General features: G+C 46.7%; 1 protein-coding gene across 3 annotated transcripts in view; it reads right to left on the bottom strand.

Annotated features, from left to right (window-relative positions):
- Nucleotides 1–16,652, bottom strand: part of flncb (filamin C, gamma b (actin binding protein 280)) — a 28,831-nt gene extending 12,179 nt beyond the window's left edge. For 2 of the 3 annotated variants that reach the window (XM_062382650.1, XM_062382651.1), the window contains exons 1-30: nt 16,272–16,652; nt 12,624–12,872; nt 12,428–12,525; nt 12,177–12,327; nt 11,659–11,777; nt 11,498–11,575; nt 11,161–11,323; nt 10,868–11,068; nt 9,808–9,930; nt 8,028–8,165; nt 7,822–7,948; nt 7,193–7,329; nt 6,778–6,971; nt 6,590–6,703; nt 6,371–6,514; nt 5,855–5,978; nt 5,607–5,767; nt 5,437–5,527; nt 5,193–5,362; nt 4,995–5,112; nt 4,616–4,878; nt 3,899–4,496; nt 3,382–3,552; nt 2,499–2,661; nt 2,269–2,429; nt 2,017–2,184; nt 1,785–1,908; nt 1,545–1,701; nt 149–338; nt 54–77 (exon numbers count right to left, since the gene is read on the bottom strand). In XM_062382650.1, coding sequence (XP_062238634.1) covers nt 54–77; nt 149–338; nt 1,545–1,701; nt 1,785–1,908; nt 2,017–2,184; nt 2,269–2,429; nt 2,499–2,661; nt 3,382–3,552; nt 3,899–4,496; nt 4,616–4,878; nt 4,995–5,112; nt 5,193–5,362; nt 5,437–5,527; nt 5,607–5,767; nt 5,855–5,978; nt 6,371–6,514; nt 6,590–6,703; nt 6,778–6,971; nt 7,193–7,329; nt 7,822–7,948; nt 8,028–8,165; nt 9,808–9,930; nt 10,868–11,068; nt 11,161–11,323; nt 11,498–11,575; nt 11,659–11,777; nt 12,177–12,327; nt 12,428–12,525; nt 12,624–12,872; nt 16,272–16,650 — 5,098 coding nt within the window. In that variant the 5' untranslated portion in view covers nt 16,651–16,652. The remainder of the gene's footprint in view (nt 1–53; nt 78–148; nt 339–1,544; nt 1,702–1,784; nt 1,909–2,016; nt 2,185–2,268; nt 2,430–2,498; nt 2,662–3,381; nt 3,553–3,898; nt 4,497–4,615; nt 4,879–4,994; nt 5,113–5,192; nt 5,363–5,436; nt 5,528–5,606; nt 5,768–5,854; nt 5,979–6,370; nt 6,515–6,589; nt 6,704–6,777; nt 6,972–7,192; nt 7,330–7,821; nt 7,949–8,027; nt 8,166–9,807; nt 9,931–10,867; nt 11,069–11,160; nt 11,324–11,497; nt 11,576–11,658; nt 11,778–12,176; nt 12,328–12,427; nt 12,526–12,623; nt 12,873–16,271) is intronic. The other variant, XM_062382652.1, reaches the window with a different exon arrangement.
- Between the last annotated feature and the right edge of the window lie 4,390 nt (nt 16,653–21,042).

Genomic DNA, 21,042 nt, shown 5'->3' with positions numbered 1-21,042 from the left:
TTGATCAAACCCATTTTTGTCATGTAACTGAACAAAGATTAATCACAACTCACCCAGACCGTGTCCTCCAATCGACACTGTGGGAAAACAACAGTTTCAGGAGAAGAAATCCAATAGGTTGATAGAGCAGTGATGGGCGGAGCCTGACCTGTAACCTGACACTTGCTAGCGTCCCCGGTGGGCATGGCGTGGATTCTGTACGGCGAGTACGGTATCTCGTCTCCTCCGTATTTGATGGTGATGGTGTAGCGTCCCGCCATGTCGGGGACGTAGGACACCGTGTACGTCCCGTCCAGGTTGTCTCGGATGTTTGCCTTCTTAGGTTTCCCCTCCGGATCCTGGACATGTGCGGTTTGTGAACACGTAGACAAACAGTAACGTTAAAACACTGAAGTGACGCGCTGCACATCAGAGAGCCACATTGGGAGGGAGGGTGAGACGAGGGGTGAGGTAGGGTGAGACGTGGGGTGAGACGTGGGGTGAGACGTGGGGTGAGACGTGGGGTGAGACGAGGGTGATACGAGGGGTGAGACGTGGGGTGAGACGAGGGTGATACGAGGGGTGAGACGAGGGTGAGACGAGGGGTGAGACGTGGGGTGAGACGTGGGGTGAGACGAGGGGTGATACAAGGGGTGAGACGAGGGTGAGACGAGGGTGAGACGAGGGGTGAGACGTGGGGTGAGACGAGGGGTGAGATGAGGGGTGAGGAAGGGTGAGACCAGTGGTGAGGTAGGGTGAGGCGAGGGGTAAGACGAGGGGTGAGACAAGGGGTGAGGGAGGGTGAGACGAGGGGTGAGGGAGGGTGAGACGAGGGGTGAGGTAGGGTGAGATGAGGGGTGAGACGAGGGGTGAGACGAGGGGTGAGGGAGGGTGAGACGAGGGTGATACGAGGGGTGAGACGTGGGGTGAGACGAGGGTGATACGTGGGTGAGACGTGGAGTGAGACGAGGGTGAGACGAGGGTGAGACGTGGGGTGAGACGAGGGTGAGACGAGGGTGAGACGTGGAGTGAGACGAGGGCCCCCTGGAGGCCGCCGGAGGCCCCGACAGCACCCCACATGGAGAGTTTGAATCAGGGTTAAAGAATCAGAGACACAGAAACTGTTCTGATTATTGACGACTCATAAAGTCATAAATCCTGGTTTCAGGCCACGCCCACACATCTGTGCTTTCACTTTTTACTTTGCGAGTTCAAATGAAACTTGAATTCACAGGTTCTGATTTTCCAGCTCATGGTCTGTGTTTATCTGTTGATGTCACCTGGTTGAAATCTGCATGGAAACAGAGACGTAATGAACTTCCTGTTCTTACAGGAAACGAGTTCAACGAGCTGACGTCAGACAAACAACAAACTTATTAAGAGTCAATGAAACAGAAAATGTTCCACAGCTCTGAGACGTGAGCAGCAGGAACATGAGGGAAATGAATCTGGTTTCATCTCAAACGTTCTTCACTTCACCAGCTTTTCCTTCACAGCTGGTTTGAAGAACCATTTAAGTTGGAACCTTCATTCTGAGCTGGTGTCCGTCAGGACCTGAGACTCACCAGGATCTGGACGGTGAGCAGTCCCTCTCCAGCGTCCCGGGCATCGATGGTGAACTCCACCGGCAGACTGGCTGGGACCCCTGATGCGTTCAGACCGGGACCGCTGGCTCGAACTTTACTGGCATCGTGAGCCGGTAACGTCTTGACCTTGAACGGACTGAGAAGAGACGTTTGAGACGTTAGACCTCGACCATGAAGACAAAGAGGACGGAATCACGAACTGATCTGTGCAGCACCGACCTGCGAGGAACCTCCTGGTCGGAGTACTTCACACACACAGTGTACGGGCCATCGTTGGCAGGAGTGTAGTTCACCGTGTGAGTCCCGTCACCGTTGTCGCTGATGCTGATGGGTTCGGTCACACCTGAAACGTTTCATCATGTGATCAATCATTGAGGCTGAGGTCTGAGTCCATGGACGTGTCCCTCAGGAATCAGAAGAAGAAGAACCAGTGTGGCTCTCGTGGTCTCACCTGTCGGACCGTAGAGCTGAACCTCCAGCGGAGCCACGCCGGCCTTGCTGCAGTCGACAGTGAACGTCTGGGAGACGTGAGCTCTGACTCCACTTCCCAGTCCAGGCCCTGAACATCTCACCTTACTGGGATCCACCAGCTGTCGCACCGGGACCCTGAAAGGACTTCCTGTGACACCAACACTCAGTTGAGTTTCACCCCAGCTGAACTTTTGAAGATCTAACCTCAGGATCTAATAAGTGGATCCCTCACCTTGGATAGGGAGACCTCCAAACGTGATGTTGACGTCGTAGTCTCCAGGAGTGAAGGGGATGTACTCCACGCTGCAGCTGCCATCTTTGTTGTCTTTACACGACATCTTCGCCTCAGACGGACCCTCAATGGCCAAACCCAGACCCCCGGTGCCTGCTCCCCTGAGGAACAACCACACAATGAGAAACCAGACAGTGGCTGTCGGACATCTTCAGATGCGTGTCACTGACCTGGTCTCGACGGTGAAGCGGTTGGGTTTGTTGACCAGTCCTTCCTCCAGACCTGGGCCGTACGCCCGCACTCGACTGGGATCACAGCCCTCCGTCACCGTCACCCTGAACGGACTCTTCGGCAGAGAGACGTCGCCGAACAGAACGTCGATCAGATGCAAACCTGAGGACAGAGAGAGACGAGGATCACAGATCGTCCCTGACGCCTGGACGCCTCACAGAGGAGGAGGCGTCATGATGTCATCGCTGCAGGGGATCTCAACCCCAGCTTGTGGCTGAGCTCAGCGGCTTGTACGTGATGTCACAAACCGCGATGATCAGATGAACGTGATGTCACAGGCGGCTGGTGGTTACTAATAGTACCCTCAGTTCTCAGCTGACGTCAGTGGGAAGCTGTTGCTCAAAGGTTCCTGAGAATCATTGAGATTTAGAACCAACAACCTTTCGCACAAGCATACGCACACACACACAGACACCAGACACCTCTCATTGTGTGAGTGTGTGTGTGTGTGTGTCAGACTGACAGCAGAGCGCACGCCTCTCTGAGTATTCCTGTCCCACAATGCATTGGGCATGTCACAGGTTACTATCAATGGAAAACCATCTGTCTGCAGCTATTTATACCCAGAGTGCATCACTCGCTCGCCAGAGACTCGACTCACGGAAACACTTTCATATAATAATCATCATATTCACACTATAAAATAATAAAGTTCACTTCTGGTGTCAGTTGGATCATCAGTTTTTAACATGAGGAACACATCTCTAACTGTTTTAAAACCCAGCAGGGATTTTACTTTTGTTTTTTTTAGTGTTTAACGACGTGAAGAAAAACATCTATAAACCAGCAGCAGCTCTGCAGCCTCCTGCCCCCCCGACTCACCGTCCTCATACGGCGTGTACTCCACCCGGTAGGTCCCGTCGCCCTTGTCGGTTATGTAGGCATCTGTGTTGGCGCCTAACGGGTTGGAGATGCAGGTTTTGATTTGACTGCCACTTTTGTAGAGCGACCGAGCATTGACGATGAAATGTGTGGTGACTTCCCTCAGGACGCCTGGAGACCAGAGACAACCAGACATTCATCCGTGAGGACGCAGCAGATGTGGATCAGGAAACACAGGAAGCAGTCGTCATGTTATTCAGCCTCTGTGCAACATTCACGCTTTTCATAAATGAGTTTTCAAGAGAGGGAAACATGACGAGGAAAGTTTAATGAGCTGCAGACTTTATGACGTGTCGGTAAATAAACCAACGAGCGCTGACGTCAAGAAACCGACTTCGGTCCAGAGACGAAGAACAAGAACCTCGACCTACTGACTTCAACCATTGTCTGACCACGACAGAAAAACACTTTATAAATAATAATAAAATTGAGTGAACTCTGTAGAGTCTGTGCTCACCTCTGGGTTCGACTCCAGGTCCGTAGACCTCGACTCCGCTGGTGTCGACAGCCGGCTCCACCTGCAGGCGGACGGGGAACGTGGGCACGGCGTGTCCTCCATACTTGATGGTGATGGTGTACATGCCCTGGACCTGTGGGATGTAGGTGATGGAGTAGGTCCCGTCGCTGTTGCTCTGGACGTGAACTTCAGCTTTGGCTCCAGAGTCTGAGATGATCTCGATGGTGAGCTCCGCCTCTCCGGCTTTGGAGCAGTCCACCGTGAACGATCCGTCCTCGTTGACTTTGCCTCGCTCTAGGCCCGGGCCGCTCGCCGTCACCTTGCTGGGATCGAAGGCGGTTTGTACCACGGCCTTGAAGGGGGAGCCGGGGATGTGCTGGTCAGCGAACAGGATGTTGATGGCGTACTCACCGGGCTCAGTGGGTAAGTAGGACACCGAACAGGAGCCATCACCGTTGTCCTGACATTCGATCTTTGCTTCGCACGGCCCCTCCACCGTCAACCCCAAACCGCCGGTGCCCGCTCCCTTGGTGTCAATGGCAAAGGGGGCGGGTTTACCCACAACGCCTCCCTGAAGCCCTAGACCATAGGCCCGCACCTGGAGGGTTGAGACGAAACAGACGACTCGTTCAGTCTGAGGTTTGAAACTGAGCATTTAACTGTCGGGGGGGGGGGGGATCAGATCATTCTTTCTTCTTCACTTTAAAAGCGACTCACCTTGGTCGGGTCGGGCGGCATCACGCCCTCCACAGTGAACGGACTTCCTGGGACGGGGTGTCCGTCGTAGCAGACGTCCAGTCGGAGCAGCCCCTCCTCGGGGGGGATGTATTTCACTGTGTGAAGCTCATTGGCTGTTCCCGACTCAAGCTTGCAGGGGATTGGTCGACGTGACGGGGAAGTGATCTTGACCTCCAGTTTGCCCTGACCTCCAGCTCCTCGTGTACTGATGGTGAACTCCTGATCTTTCCCAACATCCACCTCTTTGTTTAAAAAACCAAACAGATGATGTTCGCTCAGAGAAACTTATTTTATTGTCATTATTTACATTTGAATATTATATGATTATTGATACTGTTATGTCTGATGTTTGACTTACTGTTGTTAAGCCCTTGAACTTTGACCTTGTTCAGGTCCATAGGCGGCGCCACACTGATGTTAAAGGGACTTTTGGGGATGGGGTCTCCTCCGTGACAAACGGTGACGGACACGTTGCCCTGAGACAAACAGAGGACATGTTCACTGAGCTGCTCGTCCTCATGGTGGAGCGCGGACGGCGGAGGAGGCGTGGTCTCACCTGCTGGACGGCCGTGTAGCGGACGGTGTAGGAGTAGTCGTGGTTGTCGATGATCTCGAAGTCTCTGACGGCTTCACCTTTAGTGGCGGCAGTGAACTGGACCTCGGGTTTGGCTTTTCCTGCTCCTTTAGTGTAGATGGTGAAGTGAGTCGGTTTCCCCACCTCGACACCTGAAGGACAGGATATGACATCATGAGGCTCAGGATTTACTGCTCACTTTCTTTCTTTAGAGATTCTCTCTCACCGGTTTTACTCAGTCCAGGTCCTTCTGCTCGGACTTTAGCTGCATCATGGGAGGGATCCACCTTTATTCTGAAGGGGCTGATGGGTATTTCCTGTTGTGACATAAAAGGTGAGGGGTGCGTTCAGGCGAGCTCAGAGTTCTTTTTCAGAGGTCGTGAACCTGCGTCTCACCTGATCAGCGAACAGGACCATGATGGTGTACTGTCCGGGACCCGGGGGCGTGTACTTCACCGTGAACGTGTCGTTGTCGTTCTTGATGATGTCGAAGTCGATGTCGGCCTCGGCAGCTCCGACCACACCTGGAGCACATTTGATCCCGATGCTGACGTCACCTGCAGGAAGAAAAGAGCGTTTTCAGGAATAAGTTGATAACAAACGTAATAATTAAAACATTATGAAGAAGTAAAGAGATGTCCGACCCTGGCCGGCCTCGCTGCAGTCCACGGTGAAGTACGTGGGCTCGTTGGCCTTCAGTCCCGTCTTCTCCACGCCTGGACCGTGGACCTTCACGTTCTCCGGGTGGCTGCCTTCACCGATCGCCACCTGGTCCGCAACATTACATTTTATATGTGTATATATTTCTGACGCCTTTGCTTTTGCTATTTGACACGTTTTATTATTATTGTTTCTATGATGTTAATTCAAAGTATCAACTCATCAACAAATAAACAACAACAGATAAGTGAATAACCTTTGATGATTTCACATTGTTTCATGTAAATCTGAGAACCTCAGGGTTCTAGCCTGGGCCCTCTTTGGTTCTGTCAAAATAAACATCCATAATTTTCATATATATGAATATGGGAATATGTACAAATTATTGTATCTGTGAAATAATCCTTTTAAATATTAAATATAATAGATCTTAAGAGATTATGACTCTTAGCTTTGCTGTCTCAGTGTTTAATGGTTTTTGAGCGGCCGAGGCTTCGTACCCTGAACGGGCTGTTGGGGACGTTGACCTCGCCCCAGGTCACGATGATGGTGTGTTTGATGGGTTTAGTGGGAATATAAACGCAGAGGAAGGTGCTGTCCTCATTTTCTGTGATCTGTATGTCGATGGGGAAACCCTCGGCGTCCTGGAAACACAAACACGTCACGCAGCTGCATCACGACAGAAGAACGAGGTTTGATCCAAACAGGCAGAAGGTCACCTGAGCGTAGAGCTTCAGTTCCCCTCGCCCGGCTCCGCGAGCATCGATGGTGAAACCCGCCGGCTTGTTGACGATGCAGCCGAGAGGCTCCAGACCGGGGCCGTAACATTTCACCTGAGGACGTCCCACACGTTATTAACAGTAAACACTTTACATGTGTGAAATCATTTGAAGGTTTGTGGTGGAACCTTCTCCGGGAAGATGTCGTTGGCAGCAGAGAGGATGTGAGCCATGAACGGACTGTCCTTGATGTCCTCGTCGTCACAAATGACGTGGACGGCGAAGTCGCCGGGTTCAGTCGGCCAGTAACGAACGTCACATGACCCGTCACCCTTGTCGTCACACTCGATCTTGGCTTGAGACGGGCCCTCGATGGAGAAACCTGTAAAAACACGTGAGTCACGTCACTTCTCTAGTGTTCATCCTCTGGGGAGCAGGGGTGTGATGGGTGCATCTTTAAGTTGAATATTTATCTTTCATGTAAAGTTTTATGGATTAAATTCTCCAAACGTATGAACTGTGCAGTGACGCTTCTAAGATCAAAGATATTGGGTCAAAGGTTCCCGGTGGTAACCTGCGTGGTGATGATTGGTCAACACGTACCGAGCGTCCCCACCTCCGTCCCGATGGCCTCCACCACAAAGTCCGCACTCTTCCCCACCGCTCCGGTCTCCAGCCCCGGGCCCCAGGCCCTCACCTTCTGAGGCCCCGCCTCCTCACCTACCTGCACTTCAAACGGACTGAAGACGTAATGTTAGACATATTACACAACAGTGAAAGATTCAACTGATACATAATCATCTGCCATGCTCAAAAGATATCAAACATATTTTAATACCAAAAACTAGAACGAGAATGTAGTTAACAACATAATATAAACAAATCATGTAAATGCATTAATTTATGTGAATTAAAATTCAAGTCATTTTACAAAGAAAATAAACAAAAACCTGAATGTTTGATTTTGTTCTGTTGGTCAGAAAACAAAAGGAATCAATAAAACATGACGACATTTTTGATATGAGTCCAAACTAATCAAGTCTTTAAGATCTTTAAAAAAAGAAAAAGTGTAACATGTTTTATGAAACTTGCAGAATATTGTTAACCCCTGGAGTTCCTCATGGCTCGATGCTGGATCCTTCATAATTCAGTGTTTACATGGAAACGATAAATATAATAACTGGAATATTTCAATTGAAACAGGAAGTGCTGCCGGCGGGTCGGTGGCTCACCTGCGTGGGATGCTGTGTCCTCCCCACGTGATGGTGACCATGTATTTTCCCATCATGATGGGATAATAATTACACTCAAACACACTGGTTTCCACCTCCAGGACCTTCACCGGCTCCTCCAGGCCGTCTGAGGTCAAGATAAAAACATCAATCTGATTGAAAATGGCCAATAAATCCAAAGTGATCACTGAGTGGTGGCGTCTTACTTGGTCCCTGCACGGAGACTTCCAGTTCACCGCTGCCGCCGCCTTTAGTGTAAACTTTAAAATCTGCCACTTCTTTCACCCTCAGACCTTTTGGCTGCAGGCCGCGGCCCGAGGCCCGGCAGGCGTTCGGGTTGCAGGCTGTTGACCAATCAGGAGCAGACGCAGGACACTGATTAGAGGAGGCGACAGGGAACTAGCAAAAAGACTCAATCTGAACTGAGTCTAACTTCACGAGCTGACGTGAAACAGAAACAACTGGTGAAAGTTTAACAATAAGATCGGATTTTTATTTAAACTGTTTGCAACTAACTTTCTGTTTATTTCAGGAAACTACCTGAGGGAGATGAAAGTTTTCCTTTAGGTTAATTCATTATTACATATTTAGAGATTTCATATCTTTGACTTTAAAACACAAAAAAAAACAAAGTTGCAATTATTATATTTCACAAAGACATTAGGTTTTTTTATCAGTGTTTACAAAAGACAAATTATAACAACTCAAAGAAAATGTATTAGAATTTACTGACTCTAGTTCACCTTAATTTGAAATGGGATTTTATATAATAATTTCATAATTATACTTTCGATCTGAATGTTTCTACGACTGTTTATAAATGCAAAATATTTTAAGTGAATTATTAAAACCATTAACTGACAATAGACAATGAATTACCTTTTTCATTATTACTATCAATCCTGAATCCCCAAATTAAACCTGAACTGTTAGTGAGGCTGAAAGAAACAAGCAGCAAAGATGAAGTGAGATGAAGCGGAGGAGGAGGAGGACGAGGGGGAAGAGGAGGAGAAGGACTAGGACAAGGAGGAGGAGGAGGAAGAGGAAGAGGAGGAAGAGAAGGACAAGGAGGAGGTAGAGGAGGAGGAAGAGGAGGAAGAGAAGGACAAGGAGGAGCTGCAGGTTCAGACTGCATCAAACCATCTTCAATAAATAAAATAATAACAGAGGCCGGTGTTAGATGGAGGAAGAAGAGTCACTGAAGCTGAAGCAGGTGATGATGATAATGATTCACATGAAAAGGTCACATACTGTTTAATAAGAGGCCACAAGTTTATTCAAAATAAAATAAAAGGTTTATAAAGGGGTGGGGCCTTAAAATTTAAATTGACAATATATTTATATTTAAAATAAATGTAAGAATTTTAATATCTTTATGTAAAAACAAAGATGTTCTCAGTCTATTCAGTGACGTCTTTGTTCAAATTAACTCACTCACTGAAAACACTGAATGTGAATCTGAACATTATGAAATTAACGTCTAATAAAATATTATGTCTAAACTTTCAAACCCTAAAAGTTTGATCAGACACTTTAATTAAAATCATCTAAACATCCGTGGCTGTAATATAATCTATTATAATATATAATATATAATATAATGATCAGAATTGTACGAGTTTCTCTGTATCTTAACAATCATTAAAAAATTGTTGATGAATAAGTAGAATTAGGTAGAACTTAGGTAAAACCAAATTGGCTCTAATCAAAATATCTGCCGATAAATGTGTTCTCAACAAATGAAACATGTTTTAAAAATGTTTAAATGTTTCTGAGTTGAATTTATAAAAGTCTGTTGATCAGCATCTTTAGTTAAAGAGGCGCCCCCCCCACAGCCGCTCAGGGTGACAGTGAAGACGAAGCAGCTGCTGCACATGCTGCAAACAGGAAACGCAGAGAGGTGGAGGCAGGATGTTTGAGTTCAGGTGGAAGGAAACCAGGTGAGCCCAGCCCTGCCCTCAACCCCGCCCCCTCGCCTCTACTAACTTGGTCGCCTGGGTTTGGGCGGAGTTGGAGGGGGGGCTCTCCGTGTCCTGTCTGAGGGAGGGGTGCGAGTGGACTGAGGTACCTTCTGCACCGGAGAGCCGGGAGGTGGGGCGCTCTGTGGAACTGCAGGAGGGAACAACAGTGATGACAGATGTAGATATAAGAGGAAAGACGCCTCCACACCAGCAGGTGGCGCTGCTGCAAGACCAGAACCAGGAAGACAAGAGTTCTTTGTTTCAATCCCAAACAAATTCCAAGTCCAGATTTAAAATCATAAATCAAGAGTCATCTCCAGAGTACTCCACAGTACTCCACAGTACTCTAAAGTACTCCACAGTACTCCAAAGTACTACACAGTACGACAGTACTCCACAGTACTACACAGTACTCCACAGTAATCCACAGTACTCCAGTACTCCAAGGTACTACACAGTACTACACAGTACTCCACAGTAATCCACAGTACTCCAGTACTCCAAGGTACTACACAGTACTCCACAGTAATCCACAGTACTCTAACTACAGTATCGTCGGGGGTGAACAATGCAGAAATCGAATCAAGCTTCGGTCTCGAGTCCGGATCCGATGATCCCGACTCTAAACCTGAATCCTGACTGAGAACAAAGCCAAAACAAACGAGTACGGAATCAAAGAGAACCAGGTTCAAAGTTCAAGATCCTTTATCTAAACTTTATCTAAAACTAAAGTCAAGTCCGCCCTTACCTCTGCCGACAGACCAATGAGGGAGGAGCCTGTGGATCGATGAACAGTTTCAACCAATCAAACATAAGAACGGAGTTGCGACTTTCCAATCAGATCCAGACTGAGCGTCATCTTTCATACGCTCATTGTAAACCTTTGTCTGGTTAGAAACCGGATGCTACAGGAGGGTGGGTCAAACTTCATCCTTCTGATTATTAGATGATTGAAGAACAAACATTACATTTCAGACATAAAATAGAAACAGTTTTTTAATCTGTTAAAATCCTCCTGGTTTAAGTTTAAACTTAGAAGAACCTTCAGACTCCAGCAGAACTGAACAGAGCTGTGGGACACCTACCCTCACAGATGTGGACAGTGAAAGGACTTGTGGGAATCTGCTGCCCGGCAAAGGTCACGCATACGGTGTGCGCCCCCTCCAGGACGGGAACATAGGTGCAGCGGAAAATACTGTCCCCTTTGTTTTCCAGGACAATCTCCACTGTGTCCCTGCGACCGTTAGAGTCCACGATGATGACGCCCACGTCTCCGGCTCCCGCCCCTTGAGGACGGACAAGGAGACGTTTCCACACTTTGTCTTTGTTTGTTTCTCAGATGAATTGAAGTCACTTAAAGCAACAGTTCAGTTTTTACCTGCTGTGTAAATATCAAAGTACGTCGGCTTGTTGGCCACGTTGCCCGTCGTCTGCAGCCCCGGCCCGCGGGCCTGGACTCTGCTCGGGTCGCCCATGGCCTTGGAAACGTTCACGATGAAGGGACTTCTGTCAATGTCCTGCCCAGCGAACAGCACCTTCACCTGGTCAGAGGGGGAATCACAGGCATGTCAGGTTTATTTCTTACAGACTTAAAAGCAGTTTGATCAGATGATGTTAAATCTTGTGAAGATGTTCACATTCCGTTCTGTTCTCTGAAGACGACCACGAGAGGAAAGCTGAGGAGTACGTGAACCTTTGAATGGTGTTTCTCTCACCTTATGAAGCCCCTCCACTTTGGGCAGGTAGACCACAGAGTAGGTTCTGTTCCTGTCGTTGTTGGGGATGACTCGGGCCTGATGGACACACAGACCAGAGACTGAATGAACTTATTCTGATTTAACCATTTAATTTATTTAAGAGTGACGAGAGTTCCCACCTCCTCCGTATGTCCCTCTGGATCCTCCACGTAAACCAGAACCTCACCCAGTCCGGCCTCCACCGTCTCCACCAGGAACTCCGCTGGTTTCAGAACCATGTTCCCTCGAGGTTCGATACCTAAGACACGATGAAGGGTCAGTTACAGCCTTGCCTAGCACTGGCACCACCGTGAGGCAATTATTTCAGATGCAAACTGATAAACTCAGACAAAAATGTTTTCACTAACTCATGAATAATTCACACCGAGCTAATTACTTATAAAATCCAGAATTTCTGATTTAAATGAACTCAAACAAATTAACTCAAATTCTTCGTGAAATGGAGCCGACAAAGTTCTGATGAATTTATCAACAAATATCAGTTCATCATCAGCGCAAAAGGAGACGAGAACAGAACCCAGAGGAACCTCACAGGTCAAAGGTTCAGTGTCATCATCACACCTGAGTTTTATCTGTGGAATGTTTTAAAACGTCAGGAAACACGTAACTAAGAAAAGTGACGAGTGTGTTTCCTCACCAGGGCCGTAAGCTTTGGCTCTCTTCGGGTGCAGAGTCTTTGCCCTCAAGGGGGCGCCAGGCTTTAGTTTGGCTTTAGGGAACTGAGACAGGTAGGTCATCACAGAGTGCTCGTCCACGTTTGGGTCGACAATCTCCTCTGGCGCGATCACCTGAAGAAGAACCACAACACAACGACAACATGACGACCATGTTTAATCCTGAGGATGCAGACACACACATATACCCGACTGGTGTTTTTGTTTGTGTTACCTGTGGAACTCCGAGCCAATCGTCGGCCTGCTGCATGGCCTCTCTGGCGTTCTCCACCGGCTGACTGGGATCCCATGTTTCCCAGTCCGGACACAAACCTGAAATCCTCACAGTCATCAGTTACTCCTGAAGCTGATTATTGATTGATTATTGATTGATTATTGATCAGCCTGTGTATCAGAGCTCTGGGGCTCACCGGGGGCACAGTTGTCCACCAGTGCTCCGAGCGCCTTCCCGTCCCTCCAGTCTCGGTGGAAGTTGGTGATGGGGAGCTGCGGCACCTTGTTCTGGATCCAGCCCAGCAGACGCTGCTTTGGCGTCAGTTTCTTCGCGTCCTCGTCGTCCTCGTCCTCCCACATGGGCATGGAGATGGAGTAGTGGAGGATCAGGGTCCAGATCAGACCCAGGATCAACTTCAGGTTCCCGTCCACGATCGCCTTAGAGTCTGAGGGACAGAGGACAGCTGGAGATGTTACCACCCGTCATCTACAGGTTAAGAGTTGTGTTTGTGAGCTCATTGTGACCTTTGTTATAAAGTCATCTTTTCTTCACTACTACAGCAACACAATCTGAAGTGCGTAGTTTCTTTTCACCACATGAACTCTGATGGATCGACCAATCACAGCCTGACCCCATCAGTAGGTTTTAACACCCACAGACAAGTTAACTTCTAGGACCATGAACCTGCCTGAACTCCACAGACGCTTCCAACATGTCCGAGTCAACTGACGCCACCATGACACCCATCCAGAAGATGATCAGAAGTTTGATCCACAATAAAAAATAAACTTTGCAGTTACAGCAGTGAACTAAAGTTTCACAAAAGTCTTAACATCGAGTCCTTTTTATTTCCATACTTGAGTTGATAAGGACAAAATTACTTTATGGGTTTAATGATGTAATTTGGAACTTGGACTCTTTTCAGTCGTTGAAGTGAAAGTTCTTTGCAGACGACACCTAACTCTTCGTTTACGCTCACTTCTGCGCTTCATGTCGTGTGTTCATATTTTTCTACATAAAATACAAACAAACTTTTCTGTATAATAAAAGTTTTCATATCAACATGAACGGATTCAAATCAGCTAATTTTAATCAGACAAGATATAGATCTGTTCATACGTCAGCTGACTCATTCTCCCATCAGCCCTTTCACCTGAACTGAGGACTAAGCTCCTGCTCAGCTTTCCTCTTTCCTCCAGAGTGTTGACACTGAGTGTGTGTGTGGACCTGACTTTGTGAGTCTCTCTGGAAAAAACCTGTTCACAATCTTAAAATCACATTTTCCCTCTGAGCTCAGATATTCAACACACACACACAGGAAGCTGGAGTCCAGAGATTAGTCAGGTCCCGTGTTCACAGAGGAAATGTTGTGATGGAGTGTCACTGTAATCTTTCCCCAGGAAACAGGAGATGTTAGTTCACACACACACACACTCACACTCACACACACACACACACACACACACACACACACACACACGCACTCACACACAAACACACACACAGCAGATGGACAGTGGCTGTGTGTGTGTGTGTGTTTTTGTTTTTCCTGAAAAACCCAGAGTCCAACTTCACAAAGAGCTGAGCTATTTAAAGACACACACACACACACACACACTAAACACTTTATTAAAATATACAGAGATAATGTTATAAAAAGGATAAATACGTCGTAGGTTAGTTTTTATCTAAACTCCCTGTCGTGATCGTTATTGAGAGTGTTTGTGTGTGTGAGTCACTGAGAGTGTGTGTGTGTTGACCCTCCAGCTGTTGGTTCAAATGCCTCAGACCAACTGTGACGACAGCTGACACACACACACAAACACACACACACAGGCCATATTCATCCCCCCTCCCCCCCGTGTCATGTGGTGGGGGGTGATGACAGTGAGGAGAATCTTTGTTGTTCAGATTCAAACTGAACTTTATTGATGAGGCAGCAGTGTGACAGTCAGCAGATCTCACACACACACATACACACACACACACACACAGGTTTCCTCTGATGTCATGACACAGTCTGTGAGTTGAGGTGAAGATGTAAAGACACAGTTTGACTGATCCAGAGTCAGTGCAGCTGGTGAAGGTTCAGCAGCTGAACAGATGAGACGGATCCAGGATCAGTTGAGGATTTCATCTTCTTCACAAAGTGAATTAAACTCTTTATATTATTACTGATATGTTCTGATGTTGAATCATGAACTTATTCATACGTGATGTGAACATGAGACACTCGAATCAGATTGTGATTCGTGAACGAGTGGAAACACGAAGCTGCTTCACACTGTTCAAAGAGCCGACCTCTGACCTCTGACCTCTGACCCACACATCGTCAGAACACTCGTCAGATACAAACCGGATTCAGTCGAGGATTTAAAAGCCTCCTCTTCACGTAACGGCAGCATCGAACCTTTTCACCACTCGAGCCCTGAGCTCCCACAGCTGTTCACGTGTTCAGTTCCATCGATTCGTCCTCGGAGCTTTGTTCACTGCTATTAACGCTTCTTTGGTAGTTTTGCTCTTGTGCAGTTAAGAACAGTGTGTGTGTGTGTGTGTGTGTGTGTGGGGGGGGGGGGTCCTGGCCTCACTCTAACATTCCTGTGAGCTGACGGCTTCAACACATGTGAATCATTACACAGTCAGAATATTTTCATGTTTAAATCAATTCAAACAACAAAGTTCCTCTTCCATTAAATCTGATCCACAGACTTTCACATGATTCATATTTTAAATGTTGTGATTCACTGATCAAACCTCAGCTGATCCAGAATCAGCTCAGTGTGTCTCAGTTTGTCTCAGGTCTATTTCCAGCAGCTGTAGGTGGAGGCGGAGCAGAGCTCAGCTGTCCTGCCATCAATCACCCCCCCCCCCCTCAGAGTCACAACATGTGAACAACACGGTTAAAGAGTTTGACTGGAATTCAACAGTTTGACAAACCCAGTGTAAACGTACATGAACCAGTTTAAACTCTGACTCGATGGAGGTGAATCTGGATCACAGGAAACTGGATCTCAGTTTCCTGTTGGAAAAGTTAGCGGCTTCAGTCCACCCACTTCCTGGTTCCTGAACCACTTCCAGCTTCACTCCATCCACTTCCTGTTTCTTAAACCACTTCCAGCTTCAATCCATCCACTTCCTGGTTCCTGAACCACTTCCAGCTTCACTCTATCCACTTCCTGGTTCCTGAACCACTTCCAGCTTCAGTCCACCCACTTCCTGTTTCCTAATCCACTTCCAGCTTCAGTCACATCACTTCCTGTTTCTTGAACCACTTCCAGCTTCATTCCCAATGGTACTTTCATGTGTCCCCATCTCAGAAGGCTCTGGTCCAGGCTCTGGTCCAGGCTTTGGTCCATGCTCTGGTCCAGGTTCTGGTCTAGGGCCTGGTCCAGACTCTGGTCCAGGCTCTGGTCCAGGTTCTGGTCTAGGGCCTGGTCCAGACTCTGGTCCAGGCTCTGGTCCAGGCTTTGGTCCATGCTCTGGTCCCGGTTTTGGTCTAGGGCCTGGTCCAGGCTCTGGTCCAGGCTCTGGTCCTGGTTCTGGTCTAGGGCCTGGTCCAGGCTCTGGTCCAGGCTCTGGTCCAGGCTCTGGCCACTGGCATGTGATGTCCATCATCAATAAACTGATCAGTGATCAATGAGATTTGCTGTCATGACAACAGGATGCCTTTGAACAAAGTATTTATATTTATAATTAATAATAAAGGATTTCACCCTCAGGTGACTGACAGGTGCGTCACTAACCTGTGGACCAATCAGCAGCTCAGACTCTGAGAACATCGACCTCCGCAGCAGCTTCAGAAAGCTGCGTAAAGTGTGCGTGTTGACGCGTGTGCGTGACTCACCGATGGACACGAGCCGGATGTGCTCTCTCTCCAGGAACTCCAGCGCCACGGACACGTTCTCCAGCTTCATCTGCCTGAAGTTGGGTCTGTTGTGGTACTTCCGGTACATCTTCTTCTGGCTCAGCACCTCCAGCAGCCCGATGAGCTTCAGCCCGTCGCTCAGGTCCTTCTGCAGGTCGCTGATCCGCTTGTTCAGCACCTTCAGGTGCTCGTTGCACCAGCGCGTGAACGTGTTCTGCTGGATCTTCTTCCACGGAGCGTCCTCCGCCAGGTCCTTCTCCGTGGCCGGCATCTCCTCCTCCTCCTCCCCGGTGTCTGCGGGGCCTTGGTACAACTGCGGCGGCAGCTGCGGCTCCAAGAAGCCGCTGTTACTCATCATGGTGCCGCCTCCTCCGGACCCCGAGCGGAGAGGAGGAGAGAGGAGGAGAGAGGAGGAGGACACGAGGAGCTCAGGGGAGGGACACTATTCTCCAAAGTTTGCCTAAGCGTCTAAATGTGCGCTGCGCAAAGATCTGATCCAGAGTCAGTGGATCAGTGCACAAAGTTACGATAAGTTCCAGGAGGAGAGATCAGAAAACAGAGAGAGGAGGAGGAGAAGAAGGAGAAGAAGGAGGAGAAGGAGAAGAAGGTGAAGGAGAAGACAGGGGCGGTGTGTTCCTCCGGACTCTCTCGGGCTCTGTGGCCGGCAGAGACGAGCGGTGGGCGGCTCAACGGCCTGAGGTCAGTCGGGACAGCTGCTGGAGAGGGGGGGGGGGGGGGGGGGGGAGGGAGAGAGCGAGTGAGAGAGAGAGAGAGAGAGAGAGTGAAGGAGGGAGAGCGGGAGAGAGAGAGAGGGAGAGAGAGTGAAGGAGGGAGAGCGAGAGAGAGAGAGAGGGAGAGAGAGTGAAGGAGGGAGAGCGACAGAGAGGGAGAGAGAGAGAGAGGGAGGTAGAGGGAGGGAGAGAGAGAGAGTGAAGGAGGGAGAGCGAGAGAGAGGGAGGTAGAAAGAGGGAGGGAGAGAGAGGGAGGGAGAGAGAGAGAGTGAAGGAGGGAGAGCGAGAGAGAGGGAGAGGGAGAGAGAGAGAGTGAAGGAGGGAGAGCGAGAGAGAGAGGGAGGTAGAAAGAGGGAGGGAGAGAGACAGAGAGGGAGGGAGAGAGAGTGAAGGAGGGAGATCGAGAGAGAGAGAGAGAGAGAGAGAGGGAGAGAGAGAGAGAGAGTGAAGGAGGGAGAGCGGGAGAGAGAGAGAGGGAGAGAGAGAGAGGGAGAGAGAGTGAAGGAGGGAGAGCGAGAGAGAGAGGGAGAGGGAGGGAGAGAGAGTGAAGGAGGGAGAGAGAGAGAGGGAGGTAGAGGGAGAGAGTGAAGGAGGGAGAGCGAGAGAGAGGGAGGTAGAAAGAGGGAGGGAGAGAGAGAGAGGGAGGGAGAGAGAGAGAGTGAAGGAGGGAGAGCGAGAGAGAGGGAGAGGGAGAGAGAGAGTGAAGGAGGGAGAGCGAGAGAGAGAGGGAGGTAGAAAGAGGGAGGGAGAGAGAGAGAGAGAGAGGGAGGGAGAGAGAGTGAAGGAGGGAGATCGAGAGAGAGAGAGAGAGAGGGAGAGGGAGGGAGAGAGAATGAAGGAGGGAGAGCGAGAGAGAGGGAGAGAGAGAGAGGGAGGTAGAGGGAGGGAGAGAGAGAGAGTTAAGGAGGGAGGGAGAGAGAGAGAGAGGGAGGTAGAAAGAGGGAGGGAGAGAGAGAGGGCGGGAGAGAGAGAGAGTGAAGGAGGGAGAGCGAGAGAGAGGGAGAGGGAGAGAGAGTGAAGGAGGGAGAGCGAGAGAGAGAGAGAGAGAGGTTTAAAAAGCTCAGCCACTGAGCTCCACTCTCAGGAATGTCACACTGCTCATTGGGGCGGGGACCCACAGGACCCCCCCCCACACACACCACTGAGTATTTATACTCCTCCAGAGGGGGAGACACCAGGAGAGAGAGACACCAGGGGGACAGACAAGGGGGGAGACACGCGGGGGGACACGCATGCCTCATGATACTTACAGTAATACGATGCCTGACTGTTATGAGACAATAACAACTTTTGCGTTATGTTATAATGAATCTGTAAAGTGACATAATGTTGAGCTTCAACCTGAAAACACAATGAAACACAAAATGAAATAACACAAAGTAACATTGAACATAACAAAGACACAACATAATGTAACAATATGGCAAACAACATTTTGTATGATGGAAGAATTAAATCGTGGAACCACATTGAGGATAAAGAACTAACACACACACACACACACCTGACAGACTAACACACATACACAGGACTAACACACACACCTGGTAGCCTAGCAAGCAGCCGTATGTTAATATCAAAACATTCTGTATGAATTCCACAGTAACACATCAAACTTTGTGTTTAAGGACCAAACGACAACAGAAATGTTTTGATAATATTATTTATAGACGAACAATCATATAATAAACTGATAAACATCTGCTACATTTACTGCTGCATTTCTTTACAAACATTTGACCAAAGCTTTTCACCACAGTTAAATCTGCTCCATGAAAAATAACTTTTACTTTCAGATGAATTCAAGTGAAACACAAACTATCACCAGGAAATAAGAAAGATTCAGTTCCATGTTACCAAATCATTTTTTATACAAACATTCATATTTAACAACCTGTAACAGGATAAACTTTGTTTACTTTGTTTTGTCTCATCAAACACAAAAAGTTACACATTTATTGTAAAATAAAATCTTCTGACCCCCCGGTCGGTTCCACAAGAAACACACAATATAATAATAAGTCTTAGATCGAACTTATGAGAACAAATCAAATGTTTGGTTCTGGAGTTCATAAACCAAATATCATAAAATGACCTTGTATTATATTTTTGTATTAATCTACATTTAATAAGTCGCAGATTTGCTTATAATGCTCAAGTTACCATGAATATTTTCATCATTATTCTGATTGGTTCCATACATTTTGCAAAATTTTCTCATGATTTAAACGTTGAATTGAAATCTTTTCTGTTTTAAATAGATTTTTTATTATTTTCATTTTCTATTGGAGAGAAAACGCAGGTGATTCATCGTGAACATTAAGACTCACGACTTTAATTCAACTATGAACACACTAAACACCATGTGTCTGTATATACAGATAATTATGTCTGAATTTAATTAAACTCATGCAAAACGGTATAAACGTTTAAATGACACGTGCTGTTTATCATTGAGAAGAATATAAGATATAACCTTAAATCAATATGCTTCTTATTATAATATTATTAAATATGTTTAAATTCCTTCAGTTTGTTAAACGATTGATTTCTCACTTTGAAGTCACTTCCTCATCGATTGAACCCGGGACGGTTTGTGACTGAAAATCATGATAATTATCTGGTAAAAGTTCACAGGCATCATCAACACATCAATCATTTAATCATCAGATTAAAATTCTGTGATTATTTGGTCACAACTTCGAAGTAAAATGTAAAAATTCACTCAAAGATTGAAACTGTGCAAAATAAGAGGAAGTGGGATTTTATCATCGATTTAAAGCTACGAACTCTGAACAAAATAAAAACGTCTTCAGAGTTTGAACAAACTAAAATGTAAACAAACGCAGATGAGTTCCTCTTTGCAGATTCACATTGAAGCTTCGGTCACGTTTTAACAGGACTGATCCATTCCATATTTTCTAAAAGATTAAAAATAAAAAGAAGCTGGGGCCTCTTCTATTCATCGTTAAAAAGGTCTCGGTTTTAGGCTCATTCTGCAGAAACCTGCTTATTTCATGTTAAGTCTTTTTTTATGTATAAATAATAGTCAGTGACACGAGTCGCAGTGCGTATAATGCAAATACCTGTGATTAGAGATAGTTATTATAGTGATTAAATGAGCCATCACTGAACTTGATGGTTTTCATGCAGAATAACTTTATAAACAGAAACACTGTAAAATGTGAAGAATTTAAATTCAGGAGAAGCAGGAATTTGTTTTAATTAATTAATAAAGGTTTTTTATTAAATTATTTTTTAAATATAAAGTTTTACTGATGTATTTAGTCACCAAGCAGTAAAATGGTTTTCTCCAACAAATAATAATTTCTCAGTTTTATGATCAGTCCCCCCCACACACACAAAATCATTAAATAAATAACATTTTGTTTAAATCTGACACAGTGAAATCAGTCAAATAATCTGATGCATCTCTAAGATACTTAGATTTAAAATAAAGTGCTTTTTAACTTCAGTGAATGTTCACATTGGTTCTGTTGCGCTTAAACCCACAAATACAAACATTTTAATCATCTATTAAGGAAAATATAGCTGTTTTAATTTTCTTTCCATTATTCTGCTTTTTTCCTTTATGCTACAAAAACTGATTTTTAACCAACAACATTCAACATTAATCTGGAAACAAGATTTGTCCTAAAAACTCTAAATCTGAATTCTGTTCAAATTCCCTTTATCATTGTAAAATGTTCTTTTATCAGCAGCACTATTTTGTATTTTTGAGCTGAAATAATTTTTTGAATTAAATAGGTTATTATCGTTGAAAGATTTTCTTTGTAGAACTTTTGGATTTTTGTTTACATTTTTTTACAGCTCTGACCTGCAGGGGGAGCTGAAGAGTTCTTAATGACGGCTGTAATTCGGTTTGTTTTTCCTTCTGTCACTCACTGACTGTGGCGTTGAGGTCAAACCTTCATGGCGCCGCCGTCCCAGAAGCAGAGCAACAGGACGGCAACATGTTCGAGGCCAGAACTGGATTCATGACGGCAATCCCATAATGC

This window comes from Platichthys flesus, chromosome 23 (genome assembly GCF_949316205.1).
Source record: "Platichthys flesus chromosome 23, fPlaFle2.1, whole genome shotgun sequence".
NCBI lineage: Eukaryota > Metazoa > Chordata > Actinopteri > Pleuronectiformes > Pleuronectidae > Platichthys > Platichthys flesus.
Note: the sequence above shows the minus strand (reverse complement) of the source record. Positions and strands in the feature narration are given on the sequence as shown.